Source organism: Labeo rohita, chromosome 3, assembly GCF_022985175.1.
Source record: "Labeo rohita strain BAU-BD-2019 chromosome 3, IGBB_LRoh.1.0, whole genome shotgun sequence".
Classification (NCBI taxonomy): domain Eukaryota; kingdom Metazoa; phylum Chordata; class Actinopteri; order Cypriniformes; family Cyprinidae; genus Labeo; species Labeo rohita.
The window spans coordinates 21657612-21682888 of NC_066871.1; the positions used below are offsets into that span (position 1 = coordinate 21657612).

General features: G+C 36.7%; 1 protein-coding gene across 1 annotated transcript in view; it reads right to left on the reverse strand.

The window, feature by feature from the left end:
- Positions 1-25277, reverse strand: part of cacna1ia (calcium voltage-gated channel subunit alpha1 Ia) — a 229265-nt gene that overhangs the window by 76183 nt on the left and 127805 nt on the right. The window contains 3 exon segments of the mRNA XM_051106068.1: positions 3374-3716; positions 11178-11337; positions 15640-15737. Coding sequence (XP_050962025.1) covers positions 3374-3716; positions 11178-11337; positions 15640-15737 — 601 coding nt within the window.

Below are 25277 nucleotides of genomic sequence, written 5' to 3' on the forward strand. Positions count from 1 at the left end.
GAAATTTACTCAAGGATACTTAATGAAATAAACTTGAAGTATAGTTCTTTTTGGTAAGGGTATATACAGTGCCCTCCACAGGTACTGGAACAGTAAAGACAAAATTGCATTTGTTTGCTGTGGAGTCAAGACATTTGCAAATATGATTAAAAGATGAATATGAGACAACACTACAGTATGTCACATTTTATTATTAGCTGTTTTAACACATACATGTTTTACCAAATAAAAAGGACAGCACTTTTTAGAGTTTATCCCACTATTTGATGTGAGCATGGCAGATATAAAAGACTAAAAGCTATTATTTTGTTGCAGATCCCTTGCGTGCAATCATAGCAGTGAGTCTGTGACACATGGACATCAGCAGACTCTTGGTCTCATCCTTTAAAATGCTTTTCCCAGCCTTTAATGCAGCACATTCCAACTGTTGCTTGTTTTGGGGAGTTTCTGCCTTTAGTCTTCTCTTCAGCCAGTGAAATTCATGTTTAATTCATGCATATTCTAAGACTTTACATTATTTTTGCCCTGATAAACTCCTTGACTGAACCGGCAGGGTGTTTCGGGTCACAGTCCTGATGTAATGTGAAGCACTTTCTGATGAGTCTGGTGGCATTTTCTTGAGTATTGGTAGCCATACATGGTTTTGTATAATTCCAAATTCACTCTGCTGCTGCCATCATACATTAAGTCATCATGAAAATTGAGAGCGCTTGTTCTAGAGACAGCCACGCATGCCATGAGACACCACCTCCACCATGCTTTACAGATGAGGTTATATGCTTAGGATCAACCTTTTAATATCTGAACAAATAATGCAACAGGACACAGTTGATCACTCAGAAAGACCTGTGAGGAAATACTTATGCTCCATTAGATAGTAGGATGAACTCTAAAAGTGCTGATCTTCTTAGCTGGTAAAACATTTACGTGTTGAAACACTCAATAATAAAATGTGACATTCTGTAGTTTTAAGGATATATACAGATGTCTTGACTCCACAGCAAACAGAGCAATTTTTTCTGTACTGTTCCAATACTTATGGAGGGCACTGTATGTGATGCCATCTAGAAAAACCCGTCGGATGTCACGCTGTGACATCTTCAGGAAATTCGAAAAATAGGTTGAGTGTCAATTTTTGAAGGTCAATTCGACGGTCAATTCGTAGTTTTTTATTAAATCATTATTTTATAACATCTTGTCTATCATCTCTGAAAATATCTTGGCAAAACTGTCTTTCTCTTATGTTAAGAACGTGCTTTTAAGAAGTGCTTTCTCTTATCACCACAAAAACAGTTAACCTATCAAAATAAACCATGTAACATATTTAATAAAGGTGTATCAAAGCACATTCCCCACCAGTCCACGCAAAGTTTTTAAAATTATTTTATTTTTTAATAACGTGAGATGGCGGAGCACAACAATGCAGTCTGAAGTACTGTAGCTGCTCACTTCAACGATCTCACTTGTCTCAATCTGCTCAATATTGGTGATGTCAGTGCCCGAAAAGATGTTATAATGGACTATTTTACATCCTTACATCCTTGACATGAAGGATTGGATGATGTTACTAAAAAGGAGGAGTTTGATGACAGTCTCTTATATGCACAGTACGTAAACAGTTGCGCTGCGCTCGCTTTTCTAAATGTAAACTGCAAGGTACACTATTTATGCTATCTAAACATACAAGGGATGATCAAAAGTTCAGAGAGTATGCCCATGATAAACTACAGAAAACAGACGTTAGTCTGTGTAATGATGCAGTACAGCGCTCCTGACTTGACAGACAGCTCTCGTTAAACGCGTTAAAGTGTCTCATTTTAAACCCATTTTTCTCAAAAATCCATTCCTGAAAATCATAGCTATCAGCCAACTTAAGGTAGCCATAACTTTGGTTATGTACAAGCTTTTGCTTGCGTTTAAGGACAAACTAAAAACAGTTTTGGGAAAGGCTTGAATCCAGCTTTCCATATAGTATCAAAACCTAAAAAAGGTAAAATTTTCACCATGTGTTGAGTTTTCCTAGATCGCATCACATATAAAATAAAATGTATATTTTTACAAGATTTAGAAACATTAAAGGGATAGTTCAGGTTCAGAAAGCTCTTGGATTTTATCAAAAATATCTTAATTTGTCTTCTGAAGATTAACAATAAATGAATAGTCTTATGGGTTTGGAACGACATGAGGGCGAGTAATTAATGAACAGTCTCTTTGAGAACAACATCACTCATTACAAATTTCACTTTTGTTAGATTCTTCAGCAATTATAATGAAATGTATACACACGTACAACAAACACAATTAAAGAAATATATCTAAAGTTCTCTATTCCTCTTCTTTTTTTTGGATTGTATTTCTTCTGTTGCTTGTGTATTAATCTAGCTCATGCTTTGGATAAACACTTTGCTCAATAAATTATGTATAATGGTTAATGCTTATTTGTAATGCTTAAATATGCAAATGTTTACAACTATTTGCCAATGGGTAAGAAAAAATCTAATTAATTCAAAGTGAACACAAGCTGATTTTTTTCTTACCTCATTTGCAAATAATTTCTTTAAACCTTTGTTTTACTACAGCGTATGATTGACAGGTGTGTAGGCGGCCCTTCACTGTTGTCCAAGATGCATCAGGATAGATTAGCATTTGCAACACACCACACATGCAATGTTGTCACATGCATTTTCAACTCCTTCTGAATATGCTTTGAGTGAACGGACCACAAAATGCTTCGGATCGCATTTACACCTGTAGTAAGGTGTAGAACTGTTTATGTATGATAGTATCACCTGAAACAGAATCGGATGCGTAATTATTATTATTATTATACATGTTATTTATAGGCGCCTTACAGGACACTCAAGGATACTGTACATCAGTAAAATAACCAATCATCAAATAATAGGGCAACACAGCCTACCTTCAAACTAACGTTACATAAAAGCCCACCTAAATAAATTATGTCTAGATTTAAAAACCACAAGACTTTGACTATTACAAATATCCACTGGTAGCAAATTCCACAGGTACGGACTCAGAGCAGCATAACCAAAATCTTGTGACCCCACTGAAGTTCTCCAAGTGCGTGGAAGTACAAGGGTGAGGGCAGAGGCAGATCGTAAGGAACGTGTAGGAGTATTTATACATACGAGATCAGATAAGTATGAGGGAGCCAAATTATAAAGTGCTTTGAAAGTTAAAAGCAAGATTTTAAAATGTACAACAAGAGAACAAAAGAAGACGGAGGAAAAGCAGTCGTAGGATTAGACGACAGATAAAGTTCGGTGTCATTCGCGTAACAGTGAAATTGAACCCCATATTTCGTAAATATAAAATCAAAATATAACAAATGCCACTTGACTCGATCTCATACCTGAAATATAACGATCCATGCGTAACCTATGTTGTCAAAATTGATTGCTCCTTTATGTGGGTTGGTGTGTCCTGTGTGACAGCGGGTGTAGTACTGGTTCCAGTTCACACAGAGTCCCATGCCGGAGGCACTGCCGTTGACCAGCGGCTCCGCGCTCAGGCCCAGGGCCTGACGGTGCAGCGCATCATCTTTATCTAGACAGCACTCCCGTCCGCCTTCTCTCCGAGCAGGCACGTCGCTGCAGGACATGATGCCGTTATCCTGAGCCAGCGAGCAGATGAAGGGCCGCTCGTCATCCTCCTCAGGCTGATAATATGGGGCGGGGAGGGTGATGCCAGATGTGCTGAGGACAAGACGAAAAGGACAAGTTGAAGTCAAGGTTTTTGAAAATTTAGTGTTAAAAGTGCACAAAATGAATGCGCATTAAAAGTAAATCCATCTATCATCTCTCTCTCTATCTGTCAATCTCTATCAATGATTTCTATGGGCTGCCAAATTTCTAGGGGGGAAATATATAAATAGAAATATAGGTAGACAGCGTTGCTGTCTATGCAGGGTCAGAAAGTTCTTGATTTAATCAAAAATATCTTAATTTGTGAAGATGAGCGAAGGTCTTACGGGTTTGGAACAACACAAGGGTAAGTAATTAATGACAGAATTTTCATTTTTGGGGGAAGAAAATATACACTACCATTCAAGTTTTTGAACAGTAAGTTTTTTTTTTAAGTCTCTTCTGCTCACCATGCCTGCATTTATTTGATCCTAAGTACAGCAAAACCAGTTTTTAAATTAAATTATTTTTACTATTTCCTGTGATCTGATTCCTGTGATCAAAGCTAAATTTTCAGCATCATTACTCCAGTCTTCAGTGTTGCACGATCCTTTAAAAATCATTCTAATATGCTGATTTGCTGTACAAGAAAAAATATATTATTATTATTATCAATATTTAAAATAGCTGAGTAGATTTTTTCAGGATTCCTTGATGAATAGAAAGATCCAAAAATCAACATTTATCTGAAATAAAAAGCTTTTGTAACAAACCTGAAAAATTCTATTCAGATGTTTTCAACATAATAATAATAATAATAATAATAATAATAATGATAAAAACATTTTGAGCAGAAAATCAGAATATTAGAATGATTTCTAAAGGACCATGTGACTGGAGTAATGATGCTAAAAATTACATTTGAAAATATATTAAAATAGAAAACAGTTATTTTAAATAGTAAAAATATTTCAAAATTTTACTGTTTTTGCTGTACTTTGGATCAAATAAATGCAGGCTTGGTGAGCAGAAGAGACTTTTTTAAAAAATATTACAAATCTTACTGAGATTTTTGAATGGTAGTGTATAAATCTAAGAAAAACAAAAAGTTAAATCTAATCTGTTTTTTTTTTTTTTTCAGTGGCAGAACTAGAATAATTTTCCATCTATGGATCTCAACTGGTGGATCGCCATTAAATATTAAAGTGTGTTCTTGCAGTATAGCTGAAACATCTCTAGGCAGACCTGAAGAGATTTGAGCTATAACCAGTGTGGATTTATTCTTTAACAGACCAGCTGAGCGTTTGTAGTGTGTGCGTACATGTGTGTAAAGCCCATTTCTCTGGGAGTGACCCATGGAGGGCACCCGGCCCCTTAATCACAGTGTTTTACTGCCCAGAAATAGCTGTTTCCATCAGCCACTCACCCTCTCATACACATAACAGGGTCACAATGACTATTTACACTCCCTTTACCCCCTCTCTCACTCCTTTTTTCTCTCTTTCCCCGTTTCCCTCACACATCCACATATGCGCAAATATGCACCAACATGCAATTCCATTTGTCCAGCTCTCACACACAAGCATAGCACATACAAGGCACAGTCACACTGACCAATCAATGCCTCTATTGCTTTGCGTCTAGACAGTTAATCTAAATACACACACACACACACACAGAGCTTCCATGACAGCCATGATGGAGGTATTGGGTGCCAAGAAAGGATTGGTTCATCATCCCCAGGGTGTAATTCTCCCCATTTGGACGAAGGACTCCTCCGCAGACTCGCAGCTCGATAAAGGCCAAGAATGTTTCTGCTGTCACGGAGGACGTTTTTCCTTTGCCCTTCAACAACACTCCAGCCAAAAGATCTGAACCATTCGATAGCAGTAATGAGCAATGGTATATCAGGCTACACCAGAAAAAGCAATTTGTCTAGGTAGACCACCGTGGTGACGCTCGTGCGAGGATATGCGCGTGCACATTTCCAACGCACAAAACTAATCAATGCCTGTGATATGGCAAATTGAGCCAATGCATCAAACCATCGTAGATTCCCCCGTGGGCTTTGTGCGGCACACACTGAGATCTCTCCTATAAAAGTTAGTCCGCATTTTCAACACGACAGTCAAGCCGGACGGCGTGGCACCGCTTTTCTTTAAGAGCTCAGCGGTACGGCGACAACTGGGGGGGTTGGGAGAGAAAGACAGAGAATCAGTAAGTCTGTCAGGGCTCTGCAAGGAGTGCTGGAGTGTGAATGATGTTTGTGCCAGTGCCAGGGCTCGGGCACAGCGTGGCAGCGCACTGAGAAGCACATCCCAGCGTGGCACACCGCTAACACCCCACTGTGGCACAAAATGCCATTCCACTGCCAATGAGACCGCTCTCGCACATGGAGATAATTGACCAATGACTGACAAGCTGTTTGTGGGTCGTCGCAGGTGGGTGGATGTTAAGGAATGCGGCATAAAACGGGCCCCGAGGAGAAGTGTGACTTTGAGGGTCGACTTTTTAAAGGGATTTCTTTTGCGCAAGTCAAATCTCAGCAGATGCCATGACAATGGCTCAATCTAAATTGTCTCTTTGGTTCCTATAGCGTAGTTAACATCAGCAGTCTTAAAGTGTGTCAAAAATTGATATGAAAATTCACCCTATTTTCTATTTTCTTAACATTAGTTAACTACGTTAGTTAACATGAACTAAGAATGAACAATACTTATACAGCATTTATTAAGTTAACGTTAATTTCAGGATTTATTAACGCATTATTAAAATCACAAGTTGTGTTTGTTAACATTAGTTAATGTACTGTGAACTAACATGAACAAACAATGAACGACTATACTATTAACTAACATTAACAAAGATTAATAAATACTGTAATAAACATAGTGTTCACTGTTAGTTCATCTTAGTTAATACATTAACTAATGTTAACAAATGGCACCTTATTGTAAAGTGTTACCCAGGTTATTGATCATATAAACAATTCATTCATGCATACCTTTTATTTTTTAATTATCATTATTTGATCTTAAACCATAAGATCTTCCGGTGAAAGCAACACCTTTTCTGATGATGTATGACGGATTTTTCCAATAATTTAGTTATATCTAATATTTTAGCTTATCTTGCATTCCCTTCAATAACCTGCAAGCTCTTTTTCATTTTTAAATGCAACGTCTCTGAATTAATTACCAATGAACAGAACCAAGTCTTGCTTAAATGTTCTCTTTTTAATTAAACATTGCACTCAGATATACCTCACAATACTGATCTGTAGATCTGTCTCTACTTTCATCACCACTTTAAAGGTACTGTCAGAATTTTTTACACTTTTCATTAGCTATGTTTTTATGAAAGCAAAATGAATTTGTGAAAAAGAAAAGAATGTAATGAATCCAAGCGAACAAAAGTATCACTTTTGAGGGAAAATTGGTGCAAACCAGAAACTGAAATGCAAAAAACTGCATCAATTATGATACAGAGCATGCAGACGAAATGCTCTTACAAGCTTTATGTTTCTGGATTCTTGGAACCGCCTTATCTATGGGAGCAACAGCACATCAGATAGTTCTCTGAAGTTATAGTATTTACCTAAAAAATAATGTAATCACATGACTTTTTAATGCATACAGTATGTATACCTCAGAATTTATTCTGTAAACATGTCTCTGTTGTAGTTATATGTGTCTTTTTACAGAATAAATAACATATCGACTTCAACTAGCGTATACATGTAGATGCACATTTTGATGTTTCAATCTATAATTTGTTTGTGCAATATTCAATAAGAAGCCAATCAGAATATGCTTGTGAATGATTTAGTGCGTTCAGGTTTGGTTAAAGTTATGGCTAAATGGCGAAACCCCAAACATTAAGACTTGTATGGCTTAATACAACGTTAATGATGTCTCTTACTGAAATATGTAGTAGAAAACCCATCAAAGATTTACGTTATGTAAAAAATTCACATTGTTTTATACATACTTTGGACTATGGGGGCGCCATTATTTTGATGACGCAAAATGGTTGCACTTGGTGAGATACTGGTGCTACCTTTTGCTAAGTTTAACACAACACAACTTATAAAATAAAACAATGATGCAATGGCAACAGCTCCTGAAAGAGCTTATAGGTGGCAATGGATGTAAGCATAGGCTTAAACCAAGTGCCATAGATTTTTCCCCACAAGGAACCTAAATGCCCCCGGATATCAAGTGATCAAGTGTATTGTCATGACAAGCATCAGCATGATTACATCCTGCCAGGATCGCATCTAGCATTTCTTGTCTCTGCCGTTTGTAGGCTCTTTCAATAGCTGTGGTCTACTAAAAGCCCCAAAGGCATCAGGACTAAAGTGGAAAGAACAGGACTTTAGGAAGTTTTATTCATCCATAGGCATCTTCCCATTCTTCTCGCCTCTTCTTATAGCTAGGAAGACTTATCTTCTCTCGTTGCCCTTTCACTGAAAAGTACAACCAAAAGCCGCACAATGTGGCACTCTATCAGTATTTTATTTTCCTAATAGTGTTGCGGTAAAAATAGCAACAGGTTATTCCAGCACACTGAGTGCAAACATTTAAAGTCATCAAAATAATGAGATATGATATATAATGATAGTCCAAAATATGTATAAAACGATGTAAAATTTCGTAAATAATGTAAATCTTTAAAGGGGTCATCGGATGCCCATTTTCCACAAGTTGATATGATTCTTTAGGGTCTTAATGAAAAGTCTATAATATACCTTGGTTAAAAATTCTCAATGGTTTTGTAAAAAAACACCCTTTTTACCTTGTCAAAACGAGCTCTGCAAAAATCATCCAACTCTGAGGGACTGTTCCTTTAAATGCTAATAACTGCAGAGGTTTATAAAAAAACCTTATACTCACTTCTGCTGTAGGTGAAGCTGGATCACGAATGATTTGTGCAAACATAGAGGCATTTATGTAGATCGGGAGGCGCATTCCCTTCACAAACAAACGTAATCCACTGCATCTTCAGTGGCTCAGATGTCGGGAGTAAATGACGACCACTATGTTCATTATTACATCCAGCAACACAACACCTCAATCGTTCAATCGGAGATATTCTTGTCTTACATTCCTTCTCCGGCATCGAAACAATGGAGGTCTGACTGTTACAGCTGATCTGAAGTAAGACGCTCATGTCAATCAACTATCGTGGGAGCGGCCTCTGTCTGCGTGACGCCACACCGACAGGCATCTGAGAACGGCTCGATTTGAAAAAGGGGATATGATTTTTACAGATTAATTAAAAACCACTGCATGGATTTTTATCTTTATAGGGTAGATGTGTACATACACTGCCAACACACATTAATGTTCAAACAACATGTAAAAGTGAACTTAGCATCCGCTGACCCCTTTAATGGGTTTTACTACTACTACAAATTTCAGTAAGAGGCATAATTTTTGTTATATTAAGCCATACAAGTCTTAATACCTGGGGTTCCCTTTAGATTGCTTATAGCAGGTTTAAAGATGTTTCTGTTTTGATATACTTCGAAGCAATGAATTCTGACAGTACTAAAGTTTCGATGTTCGTAGAGTGTTTGAGCAGCGAACTGTTGCTATGGTTACATTGTAATGGTTACGCAACGTTTGAAGCCAGCGAAAATACGTGTTCCGACTAACTTGTGATCTAACATTTGCAGATACTTAAATGTCTGCAAAAGCTAAAGAAATTTCTCATATAAAGAGTCCCCTTATATAATACGCTGAACTGAAACTGTGTAGTATATGTTCTTTCAAACCCCATAAAAAACATTTTGTTTTAAGTAATTCATCCCCCACCAAGGAAGGAGAGTGTACATTTTAAAACGACTGTAAGAGAATGTACGAAGCAGAAGAAAACCAGGCGTTCTCTCAAGAGACTTTATGATAGACTCTCCTTTCAAAACACTTCATCATCCTCCGACTACAGTGCCAGCCTGTAAATATACTCGCTGCAAGACAATAAACGACAATCAGACTTCGGCTGACGTTTAAACTGAGACATGCGCTTCTTTATCCCACACACACGCGTACAAACAAACGCACGGGGTGTCTCGCACACTGCCATGCACCGTGAGTCCTTTCAAATCCAATCACACAACAGAGAGAGGCAGGCAGACCACGGTTGGCACGGTAACCTCAGGCAGACACCCACTCATGAATATGGACGCCAATCTGAGTTTTAATCAACTGGAGCCATCGACTGGGTGGAACCACATTTGCATTTTTAGTGGCAGGTAGACAGTAAAAACAAGAAGATGAGAGGAGAAATTAAACAGAATGAAACACTACCAGTCAAAAGTTTCTGAACAGTAAGATTTTGAATGTTTTTTAGAAGTCAACAAGCCTACATTTATTTGATCCAAAATACAGCAAAAGCAGTAATATTGTGAAATATTTTTTATTATTTAAAATAACTGCTTTCTATTTGAAAAAATCCAAAAATGTAATTTATTCATGTGATCAAAGCATCATTACTCCAGTCTACAGTGTCATATGATCCTTCAGAAATCATTCTATTATGCTGATATTATTATCAATATTTAAAACAGTTGAGTACATTTTTAAAGATTATTTGATGAACAGAAAGATCCAAAGATCAGCATTTATTTGAAACAAAAATCTTTTGTAACATTATACATTATACCATTCAGAAGCTTGGAGTCAGTTAAGTTTTTTGTGGAAAAGAAATTGGGAAAAAAGTGATGATAAAGACATTTATAATGTTATAAAAGATTTCAATTTCAGATAAATGCTGTTCTTCTGAACTTTCTATTCATCAAAGAAACCTGAAGAAATACTTCTCAGCTGTTTTCAACATAATAATAATAATAAATGTTTTTTGAGCAGCAAATCGGAGTATCAGAATGATTTCTGAAAGATCATGTGACTGGAATAATGATGCTAAAAAATCAGCTTTGAAATTATAGGAATAAATTACATTTTTAAATATATTCAAATAGAAAAGAGTTATTTTAAATAGTAAAAATATTTCAAACTAAATGGATCAAATAAATGCAGGCTTGGTGAGCAGAAGAGACTTCTTTAAAAAACATTTAAAAACTTTTGACTGGTAGTGTACATGTGAGCAGATGAGTGACGGTAAGACCGGTCTGCATCTTAAAAATGTTAAATTGTGAGGACATACAGCAAGGACAGCAATGTATTGAATGAATAATTTGTATATTGGCCCCCAAAGTCCATCTGATCCCAAAATATCCATTGAGCACATCAAGTATCCCTTCTTCGAGAGAAAGGACATTTGAAATACAAGTCCAATCCAATGGTGGAGCATTTAGGCCCTCCGAAATGCATCTTCTAGAAGATCCGGCCTCCTAAATTCAATCTCTTTATCCTTGTAAACCTAAACCGTCATCCAAATATGCCCACAATTTGGATTCTGTGCTTTCTTCCTCAATTAAATCACAGTTGAAAACATTGAGTACATTCAGTACATCCAGTTTTTTCTCTCTCACTCCCTTAAGCCCAACGGCCCTCCTCTTTTGGTACTCACAGGGTGAAGTTCTCCTCTGGGTAACAGCGATTTCTTAATAGTCCAGCCCACAGCTGCACACCGATGATGCCAAAAATGAAGAAGACAAAGAAACACAGCAGGAGCACATTTCCCAGCATGGGCAGAGTGTCCAGCAGCAGGTTCACCAGGATACGCATACCTACAGAAACACAGAAAAATCATTATCGCACGAAAGAGTAATGTGCACTGAAATGTTCATTATTCCAGAAAAAAGTTTTACATATACTTTCATAAAATGTGCTAATTTCTTTCTACCTCTAAAACAGCTTAATACTTTCATTAAGTAAAACTTCCATTCATTTAAATCCCAGTGCATAAAATCAAAGTAATTTTCACTGGATTTCACAGTTTGACATTGCCATTCTATGGTTATTTTTAGGTCATCCAGTCACGTAGCCCTCATTTTATTTGCATTTGACAATTTGTGTCACTGTGACCGTCTACCCAGTGGCAACTCTTGAGAGCTTGTCTTCACAGAACTTCATTTGTGTGTTTACTTCCACACCAGTAGAATAGATGGTAAGTGAAAGTGTTAGTGTGTGTGTTAGTGAAGCACTGCTGGGATTGAATGAAGGGTGTGTGTCCATTCTGATTGGAGAACAGCAGTGTGTGATTACAGCAGTGTTTGCGGTTTGGGGAAACACAACGGGGAACTAACACAACGCTGATAGAACACATTAACACACCGAGTTGTCTGTGGTAACACACAAACATTATAAACGTCATGTGGACAGGTGAAGCAACTGGTGCTGTGAATATCTGGACCTCTGGAATCAAAGCAGAATTGTGTCCTGGGCCACTTACAGAGAAATGAAGCGAATCGCAGTTTAAAAAACAAAAACAAAACAAAAAGCAGGAGAGAAGAGTCTGATTTAAAGGAGACCTATTATGCAAAAATCATTTTTATAAGTTGTTTGAACACAGTGTGTGAAAACAACCAGCCTATAATGGTAAAAATCCACCCACTCAAAATCACAATAAATCATAAACAGTATCTCTGAACACACGATTCCAGATTTCTCCCTACACACACGTCATCGTAGGGTGAAATCACACACATTTGTGACGATCTCTGCTCAATTAGCATAAACACAGCTCTGAAGGAACCTCTGTAGGAAGCAGCAGTCCCACATTACTGGATATATACAATGTAAGCGCCAAAGAGGCAATACAAATGTCGTGTTTTGGGATGCACCAACCAACATAGGAGTCTCCATAGAATCCCTCCATCTGAGCCACTAAGGGCACTGTGGTTAAATTTAATTTTTAAAGGAAATGTCCCAGGAAGAAATCGGTTAAGTCCCCTATATGTTTAGGGATCAATACCAACACTTTGTGTGTGAACATCAGCTCCAGACAAAGTACATATCACGTGTTTGTTTTCCAAATTGCCTTTCTGAAAGAGCTGCTTGGCACTCCGTACGGCTAATGTTGCTAAAGCTACCATTGTTTTTGCCTTTTTTCGCTGATGCTCCCTTCATGTGCTACCATAATAATTGTAAAGGAATGTAGTGGTTAAAATTGCATATGAAAGCAAATTTTTTTTTTGTGCTCATAATCACAAATGGGATAGCAAGCGATGGCACTATAAGTCCAGCTATGTCGTTTTTTTTAATCGCGCCACGCTCCCCGTTTGTGTAAATTATAAACACGCATTTATTATGAACAGTACAATCAGATGACTGACTTTTAAATCAAGTATGTTTTCTGAGAGTTTCTGACATTTTTGGTGTGTGAGTGCATTTTGCTCTAGAAGCTCCGCCTTCTTCTGAAAAGGGGGCCAGGAGCCATGTGCATTTAAAGACAAACGCAAACAATATGTGTTTTGGCTTATACCCTAAAAGTGGCAGTTTTACATGCTACAAAAATTATCTGTTAGGTATTTTTTAGCTAAAACTTCACTTACACACTCTGGGGACATCAGAGACTTATTTTACATCTTGTAAAAAAGGGCATAATAGGTCACCTTTAAAATGTGTGATGCAAAGGTCGAATGAGAGCTTAGTTTGCAAGTGGGAGTTCCAAGTTTCTTTTTACTAGATATCACAGCACAATTTTCAATGCTTTTATGAAGACAAAAACCTCTCTTTCTTTCTCTATCTTTCTTTCTTATCTCTTATTCCATAGTTCATTGAAAGGTAAATTAGGTTGATTAGGTAAATTATAGCAGAATTTTCACATTCAGGGAACTTTGTAACAGACAAAGTTCCCCAGCTTTCTCCAAATGTGAAAATTCTGCCATAATATACCTAATTTATTAAAATTATAACTGATTTTTTTCTCTCATGGTCAGCCTTTTAATGAAATCATTCATCAAGGTACCTACATGTTTGGACCAATTCATTTCAATCTTTTTTTTGTGGCCATTCATTATTACATAATAAAGATTTTGAGGGTTCTTGACACTGAACTTACACAGAGCAATTCCTTTGCAATGAAGTTTTTCATATTATTTTAACAATATTTTCATAAATATGAAAAGGCACAATGCTGTTCAAAAGTTCATGTATTTTTTGTTAATGTGTTTAAGTATTTTTTTATTATATATATATATATATATTTAAATGTATTATTTATTTATTTATTTGTAAAGATTTATTTTTGCCTTTATTTTGATAGGACAGTGTAGAGGAGACAGGAAGCAACATGGGAGAGAGAGCGGGGGGGCGGGATCGCTCCTCAAGTTGGGAACCCGGGAAGCTCATAGCACAATGGTGCTTCACGCTTAGTCTTGCGTAGCCAGACCTTTAGACCGATGGCTAAAGGTCTGGGAACTTGTCCACTTTGAATGCCCAAGACTGCCCAAGAGGACATTTGATTGACAGGTAAAGCAACCAATCACGTTTCGTTTTGTGGCAGGTCATGTTTAGGGGTGTGGAAATGTCACCACAATAACAGACTGGTGTGTAAAACTCTTGGACATATTTTAAAGATTCTATGTTGCAAAATTGAAATATTTCACATACTGTACTAATACATACACATACTGATAAGCGCTAATTGTCACAGTTGTAAACACAACAGCTTTCTTCTTTGATGAGGGAGTTTGGCGTCATGGCATCTTTGTTTCCAGGTGAAACGTTAAAGAATGCGACACGTGTCTCCGCGATGACGACTTTGAAACTCCTGAAGTGTTTCCAGATAAGTGTGCCATATGCATCAGACGTTTAGCCAACGTTTTGTGGGCTGAGACTAGCGCGCTGCCCACAAGGCTATCGGTGCCAACATGGCCGTAAAAACAGTAATATCATGACATACTATTATACAATTTAAAATAACTTTTCATTTATTAAATATTATCTGTGCTGAAAACTTAATATTTCTTTGAAAACTGATACTTTTTTAAGGATTATCTGATGAATAAAAAGTTTTTTTTTTTAAAAAAACAGCATTAACTTAAAATAAGATCTAATCTGAAATAGAATTTCTGAATAGCAGTGTAATTTTCATGATTTTTTTGGCACTGGATTTTCACAATTCCCTGAAATTTCCAGGTTTTTGCATCAAAAAAAAAAGCATCCACATCTGCTCTTTTCCATCAAAAGCAGATGGTGATTTTACAGACATTTAGCTAAATATCCCATTCCCTTTTCCACAGAAGGAGAAAAAAAACTACAGGACATGAGAATGAGAAAATGATGACTGAATGTTTATTTTTAGTGAACTATCCCTTTAATAAAAGCTTGCATAAAACCTTGCCACAATTCGACATGCTACATGCACAGTTAAATGGATGCTAATTTGATTCTGTATGCCTACATGCATGAGGGAGAGCGTGTACCAGTGTGTATGCATTGGCATTGTGTGCGTCTTTGAAATCTGTTTTTTTCCCCTCACATGCGTATGAGTTCACACACAAAGACCTACATTCTACAAACACTTCCTGAAACCCTTCCCTTGAAAACTCACTATCTCTTCATCAAGACTTCGAGCAGCGGAATCAAATGCGAACTAATTCAGTTAGCATTCATATTTCATGCGCTACACCATTGCCATGGGCACTGAAATATTGATAGATCCTGGGCTTCTTATAGAAGCTTGAAGTAAGGCCACAACGTTTGGGAGGGGTCTGAACGTGAGACAGAGGAATATAAATTATGGCGTTTGTTCAAGGACAACTGTTTTCCTACCCAATTACAGGAGGGATTAATCTGGCTCTGCTAATGGTGGTGGCAGAAAAGTAATGGCTCTGAAATCCTCTTTGATTCATTCCAGCTTTGCTGTTCTGGAAGACCTGCACGCCAAATACAAAGCCACACAATGCACGCTACCGTGGGTTTGATAGGGCAGGGGTTGGAGCCGACACATGAGAGTGTGAGCTTTTGAGTCTGGGCATTAACACAAACAGAAACATCCGACACACAATGAGTAACACCTGAGGTTTGCAGATCACAGATTTTTGGGGGAAAGTGTGTGTGTGTGTGTGTGTGTGTTTACTCACTGGGTACTCGGTTGATGGCTTTGAGAGGTCTGAGTACACGCACTGTTCTGATGGCGGAGAAGTTGATGTTCTGGAGATCAAGGGAGTATTCAACCATCCTGAGAATAAGAAACAGAGAAAATGAGTGTCACAGTCACTGGGTACAGACAAACTCTGAGTGTTGCTTCTGTAGTTGAGAACAGCTCATTATAACAGAGTCAAGACCAGATTGAGTCCACATGTTCTTGAGTCCATAAGACCAAGACCATTAAAGAGCAGGTCATATGGGTTTTCAAAAAAAAGTCAAAATAGTGCATGATAAATAAAAATATTTTCTCTCAGAAGTAGAGTCGACTTAGAATCGCTTTAACGAGTCGTCGAATCTTTTGTCTGTTACTGATAAATGTCACTAGGCAGTACATTTGCATAATCTCCGCCTGCTCGCTAAACACAAACACTCTGACCTGCCCACAAACACTTTCACTAGTTAGTGTGTTCACATCATGTCAAGAAGACGCTGTGTTCTGCACTGTGAAAGCAAGTTTGTTTTGTTTTTATTGCAGAAAGATGATGATGTGAAGAATCAGTAGTTAAAATTATTTTTTTTCCCCATGATACCACAGCAATACAATTCAAACCTCTTGTTGTGTGTTCGTCATTTTACCGAGAACTGCTTCCTCGCAAAGTTCAACGCCATATTCGCTAAATACAACGTTTGTCCATGAAAGATAAGTCCAAACCTTCTTTTTATGGACCTGAAAGTGTCTCCAAACCACAACCTGTAAGTACGATTGATACGTTATGTATACATTTAGTGCTCAAAATCACAAGTTTTTTTGTGCTAATATGTAATGTATACATAGTGGAGCTTTAGGTTTCCAGGTAAACCACGATATTACTGTCTTACTGAAATGTTCTGAATGTGAACCCACTGTTTTCTAAGAATGTGTCGATTAATGTAGACTGTTCTTCTAATTCATTTAATAATAAAGAATGTAGACATATTTTGGTTTACAAACTGTATTGCTTTACCAGCAACCATAGTTTCTGCCACTCATTTCATTACTTACAATGGGTTGTAATCTGTAAATTTGTAGTACTTCATTTGTGTGTATTTTGGGTATTTCCTATTCAAAAAACTTTGTAACCATGACCATTTCTAACCTCTCTTTAGCTGCCCCGTTAAAAAAAAATTACTTAACCCAGTCAAAGGCGGTTCATTGGTCTCTTCCTTACCACCTAATGGAGACATGGTGTATCCTGATCAATATCGCATCGTTTTTGTGCATTTAGGTCACTGGTCCCCCGACTGACCCTGATTTCTGGCCTGAATTTGTTCTTAATTCATGCATTCTGCAACACTGACACAGTTATTTAAATAAACTGATCTATTACTGAACTGACTGGAGCTGAAAAATGACACTATTGTCTTGCTATAGCTGCTTTAAAACAGAATTTGGATTTGCCTAATTTTTAAAATTATCAAAAGTGACAGTTACATTTCTCACATTTTGAATGTTATTTGTATTTTGCTTTAAATTTGTATTTCAAATAAATGCTGTTCTCTAAACTTTCTATTTAAAAAATCTTGAAAAAATGTATCATAGTTTTCACAAAAATATTAATGGTTTACTCCACCACAAAATGAAAATTTTGTTATTAATCATTTACCTTCATGTTGTTCCAAACCCGTAAAAGCTTCGTTTGTCTTTGGCACACAATTTAAGATATTCTGGATGAAAACCAGGAAGCTTGTGACTGTCCAAATACCACTGTCAAGACCCAGAAAAGTATGAAAAACAGCGTATCCGGTGTACGCAGTTTGCATCCAGTGGATACGCTCCAAAATGACGCTACGCTGACACGGAGGAGACAAATTGTGGAATAAAAACTTTAGTTTTTTTCTTTGCGTACAAAGAGTATTCTCGTTGATCATAAAATTCAAACTGAACCACTGATGGCAGATGGGCTTTTTTGACGATGTCTTTCATACTTTACTGGGTCTTGACAGTGGTATTTACCTGGCAGTCAATGGGACAGTCACAAACCTCCCAGTTTTCATCCAAAATATCTTAAATTCTGTTCCGAAGACAAACAAATCTTTCACAGGTTTGGAAAGACATGGGAGTACTTGATGAATGATATAATTTTCATTTTGGGGTGGAGTAAGCATTTAAGTAGTACAACTATTTTTAACAATAATAATAAGAAGAAATGTTTCTTAAAAACAAATCAGCATATCAGAATGATTTCTGAAGGACCATGTGACACTAAAGACTGGAGTAATGATGCTGAAAATGCAACTTTGCATTACAGGAAAAAAATTGCAATTTAAAATGTACTCAAACAGAAAACTGTTATAAGAGTAAACATTATTACAGTGTATTGTAACAATGTCACAATTTTACAGTTTTTCCCATATTTTTGATCAAATAAATGCAACCTTGATGAAATATTTCAAAATCATTTTTTAAAGCCTGTAACGTATGCCACCACATTGTCAACTCATCCCATCTCCTTTGTTTTGTCCTGTGACTCATTAGTAATATAAAGGAGTTTGGTCTCACTTCCATCCTCAGCACCAGGTATGATCCATTGAAGGTGAGCAGCAGTTTAAAACAGCACCAAAAGAAACCTCCATTCATCACTCTGACACACACACACACAGGAAGAGAACATTCTAATGCAACCCAACCCAAGGCACAACGCTGTTCATCTTGATCCGACCATGTGTACTATGTCAGGAACTGAAGCCGTGGGGGTTCATCTCTCTCGTCTGTGTGAGAGCAGCTCTGTTTGGGATAGTTACCGACTGCTCTCCGCATCAAACGGCCCTGTGGGACAGTGTGTTTGAAAATAGAGGCCAGAGGGTTTCTTTTCCCAGACAGAACCAGACATTATCTGCTGTTGATCTCCCCTTTAATCTGCATGGTTCATCACAGCGAAACAAATCTAGATGTTGTTGTACTAACAAAAGGAGATACACTCTTAAAACGGACACACCTCCTGTGATGTCACCCGTCTCGTCAGCCTCCCTTTGACCTCCGTCTCCATGAGATGTTTTTCAATGGGAGGCATCTGTGCTGAGAGCTGAGTCACAGAACGGGACGAATGAGTCACAACGGCCACTGAGAATATAATGACAGCGCCTCATAGAAGCAGCAGCACGGGGAGTCACACATTCAACATGTCTACATAACTACACAGCGAGAAATACTCCACAGCTCTCCAGAGCCACTCCGCTGCCAAAACCCTGCCTACATACACGCAATTAAACCGTTTAGTAGCGTTTACGTTAACGAGAATGATCGGCGGGCCCATATGGAACCTGTAAACGCTGTTTCCGTGCTGATATTGCAATATAGATTTAAGCAGGTGGTTGTGTAATTGAACAGTTCAAACTGCAATGTTTTTGTTTGACTGGATAGGTGAAGTACTCATTTCATTAATTACAAAATTACTTATAAAAAGAGTATAATAAAGAGTTTTTATTGCATCAGCAATAATGGATATACCACTGTCAAAAAGAACAAAAATAACACTGCATGACATTAAAAATGAACTACCTATGTTTTTTGAGGAAAAAAATGTAGAAAATAATGATTGTTTTATTATTATGAATTATGTCAGGAATTTGAAAATTGACTTTGTTGAGAATTGTGAGTTGAAGCTGAACAGTGAATGAACACAGGTAAACTGAGCCCCATTATTAGTGGGTTAATTAACTCACCCAAATCGTCTCTAAAAGATTAACCAGATATATACAGAACATTAATCATAACAACTTGAATCTGCACAAAAACTTAAACTACAGCAAGTTCAATGCTGGCCAGAATGTGCACGTCACATGGTGAGTATGCTTTACAAGGAAAATAAATCACTAGTGCTGGGTTTTGACACAAATTTAATGATTCGATTAGATTCTGATTCAAAAGCTGAAGATTCGAAACAATCCGATTTCTGATTCGATTCTATGATAATTATTTTGGATATTTATCAGGTTTAGTACACGCCAAATTTTCTCAAGGAAAAAGAAATCTCTCAACTAAGAGTCAATTGGTTCTACATTAGTATGACATTGAAGGTTTAAGTGAACTGATTTGTATACAAACACTTGAATTATACTCAAAAAAGTTTTAATAATAAAAGTTACAACTGATACATAATTATATTTCTACTCCAATTTGTTTTTTTGAAATTTAAACAATTAAATGGTGGCTCTCGTAAAAACTTGACAGATTTATTCAAACATTAATTAATTTGAATGTAATGTTTTGCCACGATTTTATATATATTTCTTTAAATCAAGGAATCATGATTTTACACAGAAATATTACCAAATGTTAGAATTAGACACTTTGACAATATGCTAATGGTAACAGTAAAGAGAAAAGGACGATCCAAACACATGTCAGCACACGTGATTAACTGCTCACGTGTGACACACTCATTTCGCTATAGGCACCATTCACACAGAACGTGCTTTTGTGTTGACAAAGATGCGACGAGGGCAGTGGAATAGGAAAAAAAAAACATGCAAGAAGATGGGAGTGAACTTCTTTAAACTTGAGCACTGCATTTTTACAATGTCATTTTATGTAACAGTCAAAAGTGTCAATGTTTACATAGAAAAAACCGTAGAAAAGCAGCACAATCGAATAAAAACCTGTAAAGAACTACTACTGTATGTCTGATATTTAATGTTTGCATCATGGTGACAGGCTGAAAGCTGCTGTTCATTGTTTTTACAGAATTTTAATAATAGTCCACTGGTGTTATACCTTCAGTCATTTTGAATTTAAATTACCTTGACTTTTGAGATTTATTTTTTAAAGCATTTTTCTCGTATTATTTCTTAACATATAGTATGTATAAGACAAATTTGTACAAGATGCATCTTTTCTGCAAAGACATTTAACAAGTGATTTGTTTAACATTTACATCATGTTGCCAACATGTGTGGTTCACTTGGAATAGAATTTTCTTTAACTAGAGGGTTAATAAAGAATAAGTTACTTGAATAATGTTACAGTTACATTTTCAAGTTGACTAGTTAAAAATTGTAAAAAACTGAAAATCAGTCAAACGTTCTGAAAAAAATCAACATTTTAATTTTTTTGGTCTATTGCTAAGCCCTCGTTGAACCACTGATTAAGCGGTAACATGAGACAAAAACAGATTTCGGCAAGTTGTACTCTTTCTCTTTAACATACCTTCAAATGTACATTCTTGTTTATTTCATGTGTATTAAAGCGATCAGTTCACATGCGCTTCGCGCTGCTGCTTCTCTTGAACTGAGGTGCTACAGCGATCTGTCACTCCACATTAAACAGCGCCAAAACGGCATTTATGGTTTGAATACTTAAAAAAATGTGAAAAGAATTTAAAATCTGAGACTTTGTTTCATATCAAAAGTAACAAAGCACAAAGCTTATTGATCTTTATTGGATAGGAGATACGCTACAATGGTCCATTCATTAACTGAAAACAGGCTAAACTAATCAATTCTTGGGATTTGAGAATCAATATTGTTTCGTAAAATGAGAATTGAGAAATCAATATTTTTTACCCAGCCCTCTAAATTACTATATAAAGACTTACAGAATTACATTATTGTACTCAATATCATTTTTTAGAAGCTCAGGTTTATACAACAAGGGTTTTGAATATTTTTTTTTTTCCTGAAAGACTGAACATTGGGTTTCATTTAGCACTTTTTTACAATTAAAATAAAATTATTAGAAATCATTTAATTCCGAGTAAAGCTCCCTAAAATGAATCAACATGACATTACAAAATATTGACTCTATTTAAAGGACTAAAATAAAAAACAACTGTAAAAATGAACACTGAGGAGAAATTCTGACTTTTTTTTGTATCCTGTGTGCAACCCCCTGCGAGTAGAAGCAAAGAGCTAATTAAAATATTCAGTGGAGACTAAACATCTGGTTGCAAGTGCTGCATTTCGACAGGCAGGTGCAGACATGCTGTGCCTTGATTAGAAAAGTAACCAATCATTACGACTGTACCGATGAGACTGCATGTTAATAAAAGTTGAACAAAAGGCTTATGGGATATTCGTCAACCCCAGCGGCATGGATTTATCTAAATAAACTTGGCTTAAGGGAAAGAGTTAGTAATTCTGAGCTGGAAATGGGCCAGAAAGCAAGAGAGCGAGGACATGGACTGTGTTCCTTCGTGGTACTACCACAGAAGAATGATCGACTGCAGTGCTGTTGCAGAGCTTGACAATCCCATTATGTCAATTACTGTCTGACTGACAGCGGTGTCAGCACTCGAAAAGTAGTAGGACGCTGCCACACACGCACCACTGCGACTACTTGTGTGGCTCATGCATGTAAGTGGTTTAGTTAATGACAGACACACTCCCTAACAATAATACATTCCAGGCCATAATGTTTCATAATACTCATGCAAATCCCCATAAAAACAGGCAGAAGTTTTCTCTTAACAAATATAATGCATACACCATGTCATAGTCAAGAACGATGAGACAAGATTCCAGTGACAAGCAATATTTTTTGTCCACAGTAAAACTAAAAATGCAGCATGATACAAGAATATCACAACCAATCAGCATAAATCGGATTTTATGCGCATTGCCAATACAATGCATCTGTAGAATGCATACCTTGTATTTTCATGACTTCCAGGATGATTCACCAGATGGGATGCTTTTTTATCAATTGTCTTGTCAGACTAGAGGAGTTTATAATCCAATGTCTGATGTTTCAAAACTTCTACAATAATCTGATGTTTCGAAACGTACACAAAAAAAAGGTAATCCAAGACTTCAAAAGCCTTCACACTTCAAAGCCTTTATCCAACTGGCTATTTCATAAAGACAACATTTTTAAAAAATAGAGTACAAATAATAGGCTGCAAACCCACAATTAATCTCTCCTTGTACATATACATATATACATATATACATGAGGAGCAGCATTTTCATCCAATGAGAAATCGAAAACAAGTGAGTCACTTGTCACATAGGCTACGTTTACACTAGCGCGTTTTCATTTTAAAACGCCATTTTAATATGAAAACGATCCTCGTCTACACTGGCATTTAACTGCATTTCAGAAACAATCTCTGTCCACACTACACAAATGAAAACGCATGTCACATGACCATTAGTACAACCATAGATATGTGTAGGTAGATGCCCTATTATTTAGATGGCGGATGCGTCTATGTGTTTGAAGCGGTCGAATGGGGCATCTACCAATACATATCTATGGGTACCACAATGAGCATGATGTTATTGTTCACACGGTCGTCAACGATACGCTGAGCAATTTGTGGGCAGTCACACCATCATTTTCAAAAGTCTACGTTTTGGTCCGTTTACATTGAAACACAACCCCGGAGTTTTCAAACTAAAACAGGGTCAGCAGTGTTTTCAAAAGTCTCAGTTGTCAAGGGTCAAAAACGCCGGAGTAGTGTAAACGGCGTAACCGTAGCAAAAATTATGAGTTTTAAAACAAAAACGCACTAGTGTAAATGTAGCCTTAGTCTCTAGTTAGGTTACAGTTTAGAAGAAAAAGCAACAAAACATTTAAATTGGATCTAAAGGGTCAAACAAGCCCATAACATGTTCTGCGCGGACTGCAAGAAAATCTGTGGAATTTGTGGAATGGATTGAAATATGCAGGTATTAAAACACTTACTGGTAAGCGATTGCATTACTGTTACCTAAAATATTTAATATGCAAATATACGTGTGGAGGGGGATGTTAAAGAGTCAATTCACCCAAAAATTTAAATGATGTCATTAATTACTCATCTATATGTTGTTCCAAACCCGTAAGACCCCCAAGATCTTTGGAACACAAATTCAGTTATTTTTAATGAAATCTGAGAGTTTTCTGACCCTGCATAGACAGCAATGCAACTACCATGTTCAAAGGCCAGAAAAGTAGCAAGGGCATTGTTAAAATAGTCCATGTGACATCAGTGGTTCAACCGTAATTTAATGAAGCTACAAGAATACTTTTTGTGTTCAGCAATTTCTCCTCTTCTTTTCTGTGTCAGTCTTGAATATTCATTTTTGGGTGAACTATGCCTTGACCAGAAATGTCCTGCTGTTCGTATCTACTGCATGCAAACAGTGTACTACACTTAAGTTATTCTTAGCTTACACTTTTTAAATGTAATGATGATCTATAGTACAGTTACTATAGCATCAGTAAGTCTGGAAAAACCTGAGTTTAAGTGCCTTGCTCTGGGCTACCCTGCAGATCGCCCCATGAACTTGAGATTTTTGGGTCATCAGTCCTTAACTACTATACTACCCATCGCCTCCTTCAGAAACATGCTACAAGAAGAAACTCTCACAATAACAGTCTCAACAAGTGTGAACTGTTCAAAACTGAAAGCAGCTGCCCAGTCAGTCCATGACTAAACAGACAGAACTAGCATGAAGACCTTCTAAGACACCATAACATCACGTCTAATGATTTACTGAAAAACTAATTTGAGTGAGCTTTAGAGATAACTAAGTGAATATTTAAAAATTGCAATGGTAATTTATCCATAGAATCCATAAACTCATTTGCTGCTTTTTTTCTTTCTAAAAACCATTGGACAACATGCAAAAAATTGCGGGATATCATAGGCAGCAAAGAATAGATCTATCTCAGTAGATGTGGATGTTATGCCAACACTGGATTCAGAGAGGCCTTGATGCCTACCTCCATGAACCGCCTAAAATGCATTTTCAGACACAGCCTATGCCTATGTTAAGATACACACAGCTCACACTGCTTTTTTCTCTCTCACTAGATTTCTCTGCCTTCCTGCATGTCCATCATGAATTATTGAAAGGCTTCAGACCAGCATGGCTTCAAGAAAACTCCTAAGTTTGATGTGCGCTCGTCACTGACTCGTTCTCCCTCTCCCTCTTTCCTTTTCCTCAACCTCTTTCATTCTCTTTTTCCCTCTAGTATGTTCCTTTCTCTCTGAACACACAACCTATTTTCTCTCCATTACTGTTCAAACTTTTCTGGATACCTTCATAATGGCTTATAGTATGATACCAGTTAAACTGGTGCTTCTCAATTGCTGGGCCATTTTAGTGTTATTAAAGACCAAGCAAGTTTAAACCAATTACTTTTTTTTAATCAGCTGGATTTAGCTGGCTGTTTTGCTACTTCAACTGGTTTTAGCTGGTTTTCAGCCGTTTTTTTTTTTTTTTTTTTTTTTTTTAATAAATCATCTGGTTTTAGCTGTTTTTTTTTTTTGTTTTTTTTTTTTGCTAAATCAGCTCATCTAAAAATCAGCTAATCATTAAAAATCTAATCATGCTATAAATATGCTAGCAACATTCTAATCATGGTAAAAACATGCTAGCAACATGGTAAACACATGCTAAGCATGCTAGAAACATGATAATCATGCTAGCAATATGCTAAATCATGCTCGTAACATGTTAAATCCTGTTAGCAAAGTGCTAAATTATGCTAGTAATATGCTAAATCATCTTAACATCTATCTATCTATCTATCTATCTATCTATCTGATAGATGTTATTGCCTTCAAAACATTCAAACTTTAAAACTAGTTCAAGCTTTTAAAATGTTTTCAAACTTTTGGCCTGGCTTTTTTCAAGCCAACTTTAAAGTTTGTCATCAAACTTT